Source organism: Pteronotus mesoamericanus, unplaced genomic scaffold (genome assembly GCF_021234165.1).
Source record: "Pteronotus mesoamericanus isolate MK-2021 breed Mesoamerican mustached bat unplaced genomic scaffold, CSHL_Meso_final scaffold_705, whole genome shotgun sequence".
Lineage (NCBI taxonomy): Eukaryota > Metazoa > Chordata > Mammalia > Chiroptera > Mormoopidae > Pteronotus > Pteronotus mesoamericanus.
This window is the reverse complement of record NW_026555326.1, coordinates 605147-617302: the sequence shown is the minus strand read 5'-3', so window position 1 is coordinate 617302 and position 12156 is coordinate 605147. Positions and strand designations below refer to the sequence as shown.

At 41.5% G+C, this 12156-nt stretch overlaps 1 protein-coding gene across 1 annotated transcript in view; it reads left to right on the top strand.

Moving 5' to 3' along the window:
* Positions 1 to 11877, top strand: part of TRAF5 (TNF receptor associated factor 5) — a 47076-nt gene extending 35199 nt beyond the window's left edge. The window contains exons 5-11 of the mRNA XM_054563024.1: positions 1497 to 1661; positions 2303 to 2380; positions 2706 to 2780; positions 3901 to 3993; positions 7640 to 7780; positions 9123 to 9291; positions 10441 to 11877. Coding sequence (XP_054418999.1) covers positions 1497 to 1661; positions 2303 to 2380; positions 2706 to 2780; positions 3901 to 3993; positions 7640 to 7780; positions 9123 to 9291; positions 10441 to 11018 — 1299 coding nt within the window. The 3' untranslated portion in view covers positions 11019 to 11877. The remainder of the gene's footprint in view (positions 1 to 1496; positions 1662 to 2302; positions 2381 to 2705; positions 2781 to 3900; positions 3994 to 7639; positions 7781 to 9122; positions 9292 to 10440) is intronic.
* The last annotated feature ends 279 nt before the right edge of the window (positions 11878 to 12156 follow it).

Here is a 12156-nt window from a genome sequence, read left to right as displayed (position 1 = left end):
TTATGCCAGTACCAGACTGTTTTGATTACAGTGGCCATGTAATATAGTTTGATATCAGGTATCATGATCCCTCCTACTTTGTTCTTCTTTCTCAAAATTGCTACAGTTATACAGGATCATTTATCATTCCATATAAATTTTTAAAATGTTCTATATCTGTGAAATACATCATTGGTATTTTAATAGGGGTTGCATCAAATCTATAAATTGCTTTGGGTAGTATGGACATTTTGATGATGTTAATTCTTCCAACCCATGAACATGGTATATGCTTCCATTTATTTCTGTCTCCCTTAATTTCTTTCTTCAGTATTGTATAGGGCTCTGAGTATAGGTCTTTTACCTCCTTGGTATATACAGCTTGACCCCTGGCAGTTCTGGGTGTTACTTGTTTTGAGGTCTAGTTGTAATTCTTTCTGTGGTTGTGAGAGGAGGCGAAGCGTGTTTACCTACGCCTCCATCTTGAGCAGAAGTGAATAAGATGTGATTTGTCATCACCATTTGTTTCTTACAGAGGCAAAAGAAAATAGCTATAATATTTACCTCCCATAGAAAAATTCTTGGCTGGCTATTTTTTTTCCTTCAAAGAAGGGGTCAGCAAACCATTTCTGTCAAGAGTTAGACAAAATATTTTAGGTTTTGCAGGACATACGATCTCTGTCACAATGGCAGAATGTTCCCATTTTAGAAGGAAAGCAGTCATAGACCATATGTGAACAAATAGGTATGCGGATGTTCTCCAATAAAACTTTATTTACAAAAATGAGTAGCAGTCCAGGTTGGCCCAAGGGCCATAGCTTACCAACCCTGTTTTAATGGATTTTTCAGGGAGACAAGTTAATTAGGAGCTTGTTAACTTGTCAAAATTATAGTAAATTACAGTCATTCAAAGGTTTTATTAAAATATACCTGTTTTCATAAGTCTGTAATGTGAAGACAACTAGAATGAATACCGGTTATGGTGTTATTCTCTTATATTCTAGTTAAAAACATCTCCTGACCTTATAAGACTGGCCATTCCTACCTTCTTGTGGTTCTGTGATCCTGTGTTTCCTCTTCCTCCTTTTCTTGACCACTTCTAGACCAGCTTCCTCTCCTTCCCTTTTCTTCTTTTAATCCCTTCCCTTCCTTCTTCCCTCCTATCCTGGCTTTCACCATCTGCTTTGCAGAGATTAGTACTTGGTGCTGGTAGTGGGAATGAAGAGTACACAAAAGAAATAAAAAATACCTTTGAAGAGCTGGTAAATTGATTGGTAAGCCTAAGGAAAATATTCAGTTACTAACCAGAGAATGTGAGCACGTTCCTAGGTAATCTAAAATAAACTCATTATACCACCGTCTTCACCCATCTTCCCCCATCCTCCTAACTCCCACCAAGTAAGGCTGGCTTTCATAGCCTTGGTCCATTCAGCCCTGGCCACCGTGGCTCCTGGCGCCCCCTAGCGCTCTTACTGCGCCTTGCAGCTGCCTCCCTCCCACCCTGTTGTCTGTTGCAGGAGCACCTTCAGCAGTGCTTGTTTCAAGCTGTGCGGTGTTCTAATGGGAACTGTGGGCAGACAGTCCTTCGGAAACACCTGAAAGAACATTTGAGCGCATACTGCGAGTTTCGAGAGGAAAGATGCCTTTATTGCAAAAAGGATGTACTGGTAATCAATCTACAGGTAAAAAAAAATTGTCACTTTTATGGGGTTAAAATCTGCCTCAGTGATCACAGTGACTTGGATGGGCTATCAGAAGCACCTTTCTGGATTTATTTTTGTAGAAATAGGTCTAAAGAATAACTTTACATGAGAGAAGTTCTGTAAAAAACAAAAAGCCTTCTTGTTGGTAGGACTCTGTTCTTTTTATCATTGGCAAAAATATCATCTGAGTACCTACTGAGGGCGAGTATGCAAGGAGTGATGCTAGTGCCAGGTCACAAAGAGGGGCCGATAGTGCCTGTCATCGGGATGCTGTGGTCTAAATGGAGAGGTGGCGTGTAGGCATAAAACGGAGCATGGGTACCCTGCTCCTGCGCCAAAGGAGCCATGCTGACGACTCCCACAGCTGTCCCTCTATGAGTCCTGTGCCCTCTGACCTTCTTTTGAAATAATTGGAAAATTGAATGGAATTGAAGTCACTGATACCAAGAAAGCAGCCACCTATATATAATCCTTTCTCGAACTAAGCCATACCTTCCTGTAGATGGTAAGCCGTATAAATAGATCTCCAAAGAGATGTGTGTGCAAACACTCTGAGGGCATGAAAGGGAACCCTGGAAAGCAAGGGTGGCTTTGTTTCATCGCACTTTTCTCTGTTTCAGAATCATGAGGAAAACCTGTGTCCCGAGTACCCAGTACGTTGTCCAAACAGGTGCCAGCAGACTATTCCCAGAACCGAGGTAACTATAAATAATTCTCTCAGGAGATGTTATGTAAGGTAAACTTTTAGTAGTCATGACGGTGTGTGTCTGATGAGGTCGCCTAGGCAAAGATCCAAGACTTGAGTGGCCCCATGATAACCATGCCTCTGCCTTCCCTTCCCTTCTCCTGAGAATTCTGTTTTCATCGTAGCGCTCCCTCCGCCAGGCCCTAGCGTGGCCTTTTCCTTCTCTTGTCCCTGCCATTCTTCCCAAGCCCCGCACCGGCCCCCTGCTTGCTACAGTTACGCCAGGCAGTGGAGAATCGCTGATGAATTTCTGTAGCATGAGGCTGTCCATTTTGTAGGTGGATGAACACCTTGCTGTGTGTCCTGAAGCGGAAAAAGACTGTCCTTTTAAGCACTGTGGCTGTCTTGTAAAGGTAAGAAGTATCGTTTTGTTTCTGCCTCTACATTCTGCTGTATAGTTCATTGGGTGAATTGCTTGTACTCTTTGATTCCATTGGGACACAAAAGGACATTCACCTATGAGAACTTTAAGTTTGGCAGTTGTGTTTGTCAGGGCTCTTCAGAGAAGCAGAACCAACAGGAGACATAGAACATATATGACGTATAAATACATAAGTACATATACTTATAAATATTTCTACTTGCTATATATTTGTCTTTGCAGGTAAAAGGGTAGGATTTACGTTTTTAGTGCATGAAATACAGAATTGCTTTCCAGCTCTGAAAGAAATCTTCTTTATAGTTAGACCCAAACTTCCAATTGGGTTGTAGTTTAGAACTTACATCAGTACCAGAGCTGGGGGTGGAACTTGTTCCCTGGCTGAGGGGCCAACCTTAAACAGAAGGGAAATTGATGATGAATGTTTGCTTCAAGTCCATGGACTACCCAGAACCCCAATGATTTGCTTTTTATTCGTAATGTAGGCACTTTGCAATGACTGTGAGGGCAACAGATTTGCATGGGCTGGAGTTACAATCAGGATGCTCATCTTTGGCCTATGATGGTAGGACAGTGATAGAATAGAAGTGTGTTTGGTAAGAGGGAGAACTAATCTAGAACCAATCCGGAGCTAACTCACCCAGGAGGTAGGTTTTATATGTGAATAGTTGAAAGATGATAACGACACTTAACCTACAGTCATATACAGGGTGGGGGAAAAGTAGGTTTACAGTTGTGAGTATGTGAAACAGAGTTTATGCTTGTATTCTTATTTATTAATTATTGTATTAGTTTCTATACAAACAACTGTAAACCTACTTTTGCCCCACCCTGTATTTCCAGGGCAAGGAAAGAAATCAGTGTTGAGAATGTTGACAGGAGCTTGATTCTCTCTCTGTGAGTTTAAAATTGCCCAGTGGGTACTGTTGAATCCTCATGCCGGAAAAGCGAACTGGTGGGGCCATGTTTTCTGCAACCCACCTTGAGACAAGTAAGCAAAGTTGCTGAAGTTCTGCTTTTGCAGAGTAGCCCATTACCATCCTCGTTTTGGGAGACGTTCAACCACCTGACTTATTGTTCTCTTCACCCCGAAGGGTAAACAGGGGAACCTGCAGCAGCATGAGAACTCAGCCTTACGGGACCACTTGCTTCTCGTTTTAGAAAAGAACTTCCAATTAGAAAAGCAGGTAAATAAGTTTCCAAGGGTTCAAATACAAAGGGAGGCAGCAGAATTGCTGGGATCTGCAACCTTTGGTATTCTCATATTCTCTTTCAGTAGCAGTCAATGGGAGGTAGCTGTTTTTCTACTAAGTGGCCAGACAGAGGGATGGGATTGTAGACTGTTAGAAGCGAAAGGAGCCTTTGAGATCCTGAGTCAACAGCTGAAGAGACTAAAGTCGAAGACATTCTGATGTGTTTGTCACTTGTGTCAGGATTCGATCTCAAACCCATGCCCCTGGTTTACAGTCCAGGGCTCCCCGTGTGCTGCCGTCATGCCTGTCTGCTGCCTCTCCACACACCTTTGGCTAATAAGACCTGGCACCTAGTAGGTGCCTGGTAGATATCTGAAGTTTGAAAATTAAATCAATATTTTCATAGAACAACAGTTGACAATCTATTCTGGGCCTATGGATTTTATATATTTTTTACTAAGTCCTCACTCCTGCCTTTGAGAAGCTTTGCAATTGGATAAATGCCTACGTACATATTTATTTCACTGAGTTGTAATTTTCAAGTGAAAGAATATGTGCAAGTGCTGATTCTACTGAGTAATTATTATAAAAGTTAATTATATTTTTTAGAGCATCTCAGAGGATCATACTTTTCAAGCCCACATGAGGAAGAAAACTATCCTTCTGCAGAGAAGGAGCTGAATTTTCTGCTGCTGATTATTCTATAATGTCTGATTCCAGATTAAAGTAGGGGTATGAGTTCTGGGGTCAGATCCTGGAGAAAATTAGACTTATTAAACTGTAACTTCGGTAGAAGCCATGCTGTCTAGTAACCATTCCCAAGTTCTTTCTGTATCATTGCCTCATTCACCCATCCATTTATTTAACCAACACCTTACCTAAGTCAACTACCATGTTAATTGCTAGGAACACTGAGTTGAGGAAGACACAGTCTCTAGCCTTGGAGAACACAGAAAAATGTACAGATTCTGTGGCTGTGAGGTATAGCATGTCCCATGGCATGGGTCCCAGACACGGGACCATGTCTGGGTTCAGAGGCTGCATTAGTTTACTCCAGGGCGTTGGGGAAGGACATCTGAGCTGCATCTTGAAGGAAGAGAAGGCCTGTCAGTTAAAATGTTGTGGGAAGAGGACATTCCAGAGGGGAAAGTTGGTGCCAAGGCAGAGAGGCGTGAGAGAGGCCGAGGGTTCAAGTAAATGTGCTTTTGGGGTGGAGAGACACTCGAGTGGGAGACAGGGAATGGCCGCCGTCTGTCTGTTGGATGCAGATGGCAGTGGCCTTCCGTGTAAGCTAAGACATTTTGTGAACATTGTGCATCCAATTTTTTTTTTTTTTTTTTTTTACTCATTAATAGTCTGCCTTATTTCAGAAAGGATTTAAGGGCCAAAAGTTTGAACTAATATTTGTCAGTAATAGGGAGCTAATGAAGGCTTTAAATTGGAAAAATACTTGGCCGGCCAGTTGTTTGGTTTTGAAAAGTAAGACAGTTGGCAGTAGCATGGAAGATGGATAGACAGAGAGACAAGAATGTGGACAGAGGGACTAGGCAGAAGGGTGTCGCAGTGAACCAGATGGCGCAGCAGCAGAGCGGGGAGCTGATAAGCGAGGGGTCTGAATGCCTGGGTTCCAAGGCTGGCTCCACACTAGGCATGTGAGTTCAGAGATGCTACTTAATCTCACTCTCCCCTAGTTCCTTCATGTGTGAAATGGGCTGTGGTGAGGAATAAATGAGATGACATAGTTAAGCCCTTAGCACAGTGGCTGGAACATAAGCATTGAGTTATTAGGTGGAGGCAGGATGCTGGAGGAGGCGATGGCGACGGTGGAGACAAGGCTGCGTCAGCAGGGAAGGAAGAACGGCGTTGGGAAGCGCTCGGAGTTTGCCCTGGGATGCTGTTGGCTGAGAAGGCAAGGAACATGGCAATGTTCGGGGGCAGGTTAGACATGAGCGTTGGAAGCCTTCTGGATTTGCTTTTGTTCAAGGAAGTATGTCTGGTGTGTAGGTGGAAGTCAGCTCTCAGGGTCTTAATAGAGGATTCTGGGCCAGAGATCAGATGATTGTTGCAGCTATTTGTACATTCGTTCATCAAACGGGGATCGGATGCCCTCTGTGTGCTAGGCACTGCGTGAGGCTTAGGGGATAAATAAATAAGTGGGATGTAGCCTCAACCATTTAGTGAAGAAAAAAAGACCTAAATAACCAAACAAAAGCAACACAGGAAATGAGGGTAAGTTATACACTAGAGTATAGTCAGGGTGTCATGGAACTGGAGAGATGGCCTGGGTAGGTGGTCCTAGTAAGGAAATAGTTCTGAGAGGATGTGCTCTTGAGTGGAGGCTTAGAAAGCAGTACTTTCTAGGTGAAGGAGGAAGTGTCTGAGAGAGCAAGGCCTGATGGGAAGTAGAAGTTGTGTAGTTGTGCTGGGCAGGGCACACGTGGGATGTGAATGGGCATGAGGCTGGAAAGGCAGCCAGGGGCAGACCATGTAGGAGGGCTCTGGATGGCTGGTAAAAGGCCACCAAAATTAAGTAAGTGGGGAGCGACAAGACCAGATCTGTCTCTTCATAGTGTTGTGGACACCATATGAAGGATGCATTGGGGGAAACAAGACTGAAGACAGGGGGAGCGTGTGTTCTTTCGTTTGTTCGTTCGTTCGTTCAACAAATATTTATCAAGGACCTACTGGTGCCAGGCGCCAGTCGCTGGGGTTACAGTAGCCTGAGAAATCCATGCCAGTCCAGGCTCCCAGAGAGCTGCCCATCTGGGCGTGTTTGGGGGAGGGTGTAGGACCGCCAGGTCACTGTTGTAACAGTCCAGGTGAGAAGTTATGAAGGCCAAAACGAGTGCCGAAACAAAATGAGATGAAATGAGAAAAGAATGTAAGAGTTGTTTTGTTTGTTTTGTTTGTTTTGTTATGTGTTAGGAGTTAAAGTTGGCAAGTATTGCGAATGAATGGATGTGAGGTTGAGAGAAGAGTTGCCTAGGCTCTCTCTTAGGTTTTTGGTTATTTCTTTCAAATAGATTACAAATTCTGAGAGAGTAGCATGTTTTGACTACCGCTGGCTAGCTCTATGCTGGGCAGATTACTTAAACTCTGTTTTGTGATCTGTAACATGGGACTGATATTCATACCCAACTCACAGGGTTCTTTGAGGATAAAAGAGTTAATGAATATAAGGGTACGATAGATATTCTACAAATTTCAGCTATTACACTGATACTATGCACGTAATATTCAATGTGGTATGGTGATTAGTACTTTGTTGTTGTTTAGTGAGTGCATACTGAGTGAATGAAGAGAACCAGCTTAGTAAGGTCAGTCAAGTGGTGTCAGTATCATCAAATGAACCATCACAGCAGGTTAAGTATAAAAAGGGCTGATGAGAAATCTGTGGATCAGGTTTTTTCCAAAGCACCTGCAAGTATTTTCCTAGAATTATATAGGAATCTACCTGTAAATATTTTTCTAGAAATATATATATATTTATATATATTTATATATATTTATATATATATATATATATATATATATAGTTTCCTAGAAACACTTTGTTACCTACAATATTCTTCTAGAACTACGTTTGTTTTCATTGGCATGCATGCACTTAAGTGATCTCATTTACATCTCTGTTTTTAAGATTTCTGACTTACATAAGAGCCTAGAACAGAAGGAAAGTAAAATCCAGCAGCTAGCAGAAACTGTAAAGACATTTGAAAAGGAGTTCAAGCAGTTTGCACAGCTCTTTGGCAAAAATGGAAGCTTCCTCTCAAATATCCAGGTGAGAAATGACTTTTCTATCCATAGTCAAGATTTAGCCTGCAATTGGCAGTCAGGGTTTCTCTTAAAACTTTTTAAATGGAAATAATTTCAAATGTGTAGAAAAGCTGCAAGAATAAGGTAGTGCAAAAACACCTGTATATTCTCCACCCAGACTCACCAATTGCCAATAATTTGTCCCATTTGCTTCATCATTCATATTCATTCATTCGTTTGTTCATTCTCTCTCTTTCTGTTCTTTTTGAATCATTTGAGAATAGGCTGCCTTTATTATGGCATTTTACCTGTACATATGTCAGGGTCTATTTCATGAGAATAAAGATCTTCTTTTACATATCCCCAGTACATTTAGCAATGTCAGTAAATTTAACATTGATATAATACTTTTATATAGTTTATGGCAGTTAGGTTTTTCATTAATGTTGGGCCAATATTAGTCACTTGAGTTCAGATTCATTGAGAGCATTTATAATCCTGCATTTTATAGTCAACAAAGTGAAACTATTAATTCCCTTGGGAAGAAAATGCTTTAAACACCACTCAAATATAGCAAAAGCTATTTATAAATCATGAGTGTGAAATAACCATAAATAGATTCCTAATGAATTATGTCTTTATTGTGACTCTAAAATTTATAGTGAAAAAGATTTCAAGACTTGATATGGGCAAAATTTGGATCCAAGAAGATGGGGGTCGTATAGTTTGCATACTGTGTCAGCACACTGTGTGAGAGTGTACGTGCGCTCGCCCGCATGCGTCAAAAGAAAAGGAAATGCATTACATGTTACTATCTTAATTCTGATCTTTTTCTAACACAGTGAGAGAGCAATCAGAGTTAAGGCAGTGAGGGTGAGGGTGGAGGAGAAATGTAGTGGTAGCTTTATTTAATCTCCATTTAAAGGGAGCCATCGGAAGTTCAGGGCACTTGTGTACCACCTGTAGTGCCCAGGCCGGAGCAAGTGGGCTGACTTCCAGCTCGTTCTCTGCCTTCTAGCAGAGCAGAAGCGAATCAGGAGAGCAGTTCTCAGAAGAGAAGGCAGTGGTAAGGTGGTAAGGCAAGAGGTGAGACAACAGGAGGATAGATACCTAAAGATAGAGAACCAAGTGGAGAGAAATTGAGGAAGGAGTTAAAAATCAGATGAAGAGAAGTTCAAAGATTTGGAACGGGACCTGGGATAGACAGGAGGAGGATGCGTGGTAATCTCTCTTGCAATCTTCATTTTCTACTCTGGACTATGTAGTTTTTGTTTCATTAATTGATTAAGTAAATGTGAAATGTTTGAGTTTGAAAAAATGTAATCTCAATTAATTACTAAGATATTAATATCATTTTGTACTGAAAGGTTCTTGCAAGTCACATTGACAAGTCGACTTGGCTAGAAGCTCAAGTGCGTCATTTATTACAAATGGCAAGCCAGCAACAAAATAAACTTGATCTGAGGCCTTTGATGGACGCGATTGATACAGTGCAACAGAAAATTACCCTGCTAGAAAGTAATGATCAAAGATTAGGTACGTCCAATATTTTATACTTTTTTGGTGACTCGTCTGTCTGCATGTGTTCATGAAACAAGCAAACACCCGGACAAATGGAGAGTCACAGCTGTCCAGGATAAAGGGTGAATCTGGCATTTGTGAAACAGAACAGCAATGATATTCTGGCTACTCAGACAAAAATTATGAAGAGCCGTGAGTTGGGGCTGGAAGAGGGAAAGGATAGAAAAGGGCCAGGAAATTCCAAAAACAAAGAAATGACGGCTTTTAATTAAGAGTGGAAAATAATATTAAACCTAAGAAAGAGATATGGTGGGAACATTGGTTTAAGTGGAGGCACCCCTCAGAGATATTGTAGATTTGGTCCCAGACCCCTGCAGTAATGCAAATATCACAATAAAGGGAGTCACAGATATTTTTAGTTTCCCAATGCATATAAAAGTTATATTTATACTACCCCATAGTCTATGAAGTGTGCAATAGAATTATCTAAAAAGAAAAAACGAAACCAAAACCAATGTGCAGGCCTTAATTAAAGAAGACTTTATCACTAAGAAATGATAACCATCATCTGATATTTGTGCTGGTGAAGGGTCTTGCCCTAGCAACATCAAAGGTCACCAGTCACGGTCACCATAACAAATATAATGAAAAAGTTTGAAATTCTGCAAGAATTCTCAAAATGTGACACAGGACAGGAAGTGAGCAAATGCTGATAAGAAAATGACACCGACAGGCTTGCTCGAGACAGGGTTGCCGCACACCTTAATCTGTAAAAACACGATGTCTTGCAAAGGCCAACAAAGTGGAATAGAATAAGGTGTACCTATACAGAAAAACATAAAAGGGAAAAGTGCCGCAGTTTGAAAACTGCGGGGCTCACCATGCAAACACACGTTAGCTGAATGTGGAGTGTGTCTTCTTTACACATGGGTGAGCTTCAGTTCAAGAGGACACATTCGAGTTTTCTTGGTGCCGCTCTTGCCAAGACATGAGATTCACTGGGCTGATAATGCCGATGGTCTGCTGTCTGCTGGTGGACATATAATTCACTTCATCTTTAGGATGTCAGGATTATTGGTTCTTTTCCGATTAACAAAAGTCCACTGTGAGCAAATTCTAAACACAGCTCCGGCCCACAGACTCTTTTTCTTTTTTTCTTTGCAGTCGTTTTGGAAGGGGAGACGCACAAACATGACGCCCACATTAACAGCCATAAAGCACAGCTGAATCGAAATGAAGAGCGATTTAGACTGCTGGAAGGTGCCTGCTATAATGGAAAGCTCATCTGGAAGGTGACTGACTACAAAGTGAGGAAGAAAGAGGCGCTGGACGGACACACGGTATCCATCTTCAGCCAGCCCTTCTACACCAGCCGATGTGGCTACCGGCTCTGCGCTAGAGCGTACCTTAACGGGGACGGCTCTGGGAAGGGGACGCACCTGTCGCTGTACTTTGTGGTGATGCGAGGGGAGTTTGACTCACTGTTGCAGTGGCCATTCAGGCAGAGGGTAACCCTGATGCTGTTGGACCAGAGTGGCAAAAAGAACCACATTGTCGAGACCTTCAAGGCAGACCCCAACAGCAGCAGCTTTAAAAGACCCGACGGGGAGATGAACATTGCGTCTGGCTGCCCCCGCTTCGTGCCTCACTCCACTTTGGAGAATGCCAAGAGCACCTACATTAAAGACGACACCGTGTTCTTGAAAGTGGCTGTGGATTTAACTGACCTAGAGGATCTCTAGTCACTGCTTCTGGGGTAACAAAAGGACTTCTTGGAGGACTTCTTGGAGGAAAACTTTTAGTTAGCACAGTGACTGAATGTAAACGAGGTGCACTTTTATAAATATTCGTGTTTTTGCCCTTAGTGTTTGAAGTCACTTGAAAACTCCCTAAGTGCTGTCTTCTTTTTACATTTTACTCTGTTCCCATTTGAAACTTAAAACACTTAGGATATCCTATTGTTATTTATATTTTTCTATCTCTTGAATCATAGGAAAGTCTCTTGAAAGCAAGGTCTGTGGGGCATATCTCTTTTACTGGTGCTTAGCACGGGGTTTCAGGGTGGGCGCTCTGTTGAGAACGCAGATACAGAATCCCAATAAAAAGGCCTGGGTTTTCAGTCTGCTGATTCTAGACTTGATTAAAGACAGTATGTCCAGTTGGAACAGATGTTTTTTGGTCAGATACTGATTTACTAGACCTCTAAATATTTTCATGAAATTCACCAGTCATCAGCAAGCACAGCTTTGCAAGGCTGTGTAAGAACTGGCAACTAAAGCGAGCATCTTCATCTTCCCTGCTGAAGTAAAAGAAAGTATCACACAGCACATATATAAGGAGATACAAACATTCAACTAAAGTTCAGATTTTATTAGCTTCAACCATGTGAAAAAACTTTTCACAGATCAAAAACAGTAAAATATTAATTTAATAAGGTTACACTTAATGTATACACACACAAATCATTTAAAGATATTTTGTTAATAGTAATCTGAGGATGGGCAGAATTTAATATATGATGGAAAAAATGTCATAAACACGTAAGAGGAATTTAAAGTCTTGGGGAGTCACCATTACAATTTCCTATGGGTGTCAGAAGTACTCCTATCCAAAACTGATGGTTAAAATCAGTATCTCCTATTCTTTTCAAAAGAAATTTTGAGTTCATAAATTGGTATGAAAATGGACATTTACATAAACTTGTGACTTTTCTTGTCGAAGTCGTGAGTACTCTGTGAAGGACAGAAATGACTATGTTCTTATGCATCTATCAGTATTCACACTGAGGGTGTATATGCAAGTTGAGATGAGTCCTTCTGACTCTTGATAAGCCAGAGGTTAACAAAAAGTACCCAGTTTACCTGAGCCCTAATTCATTAT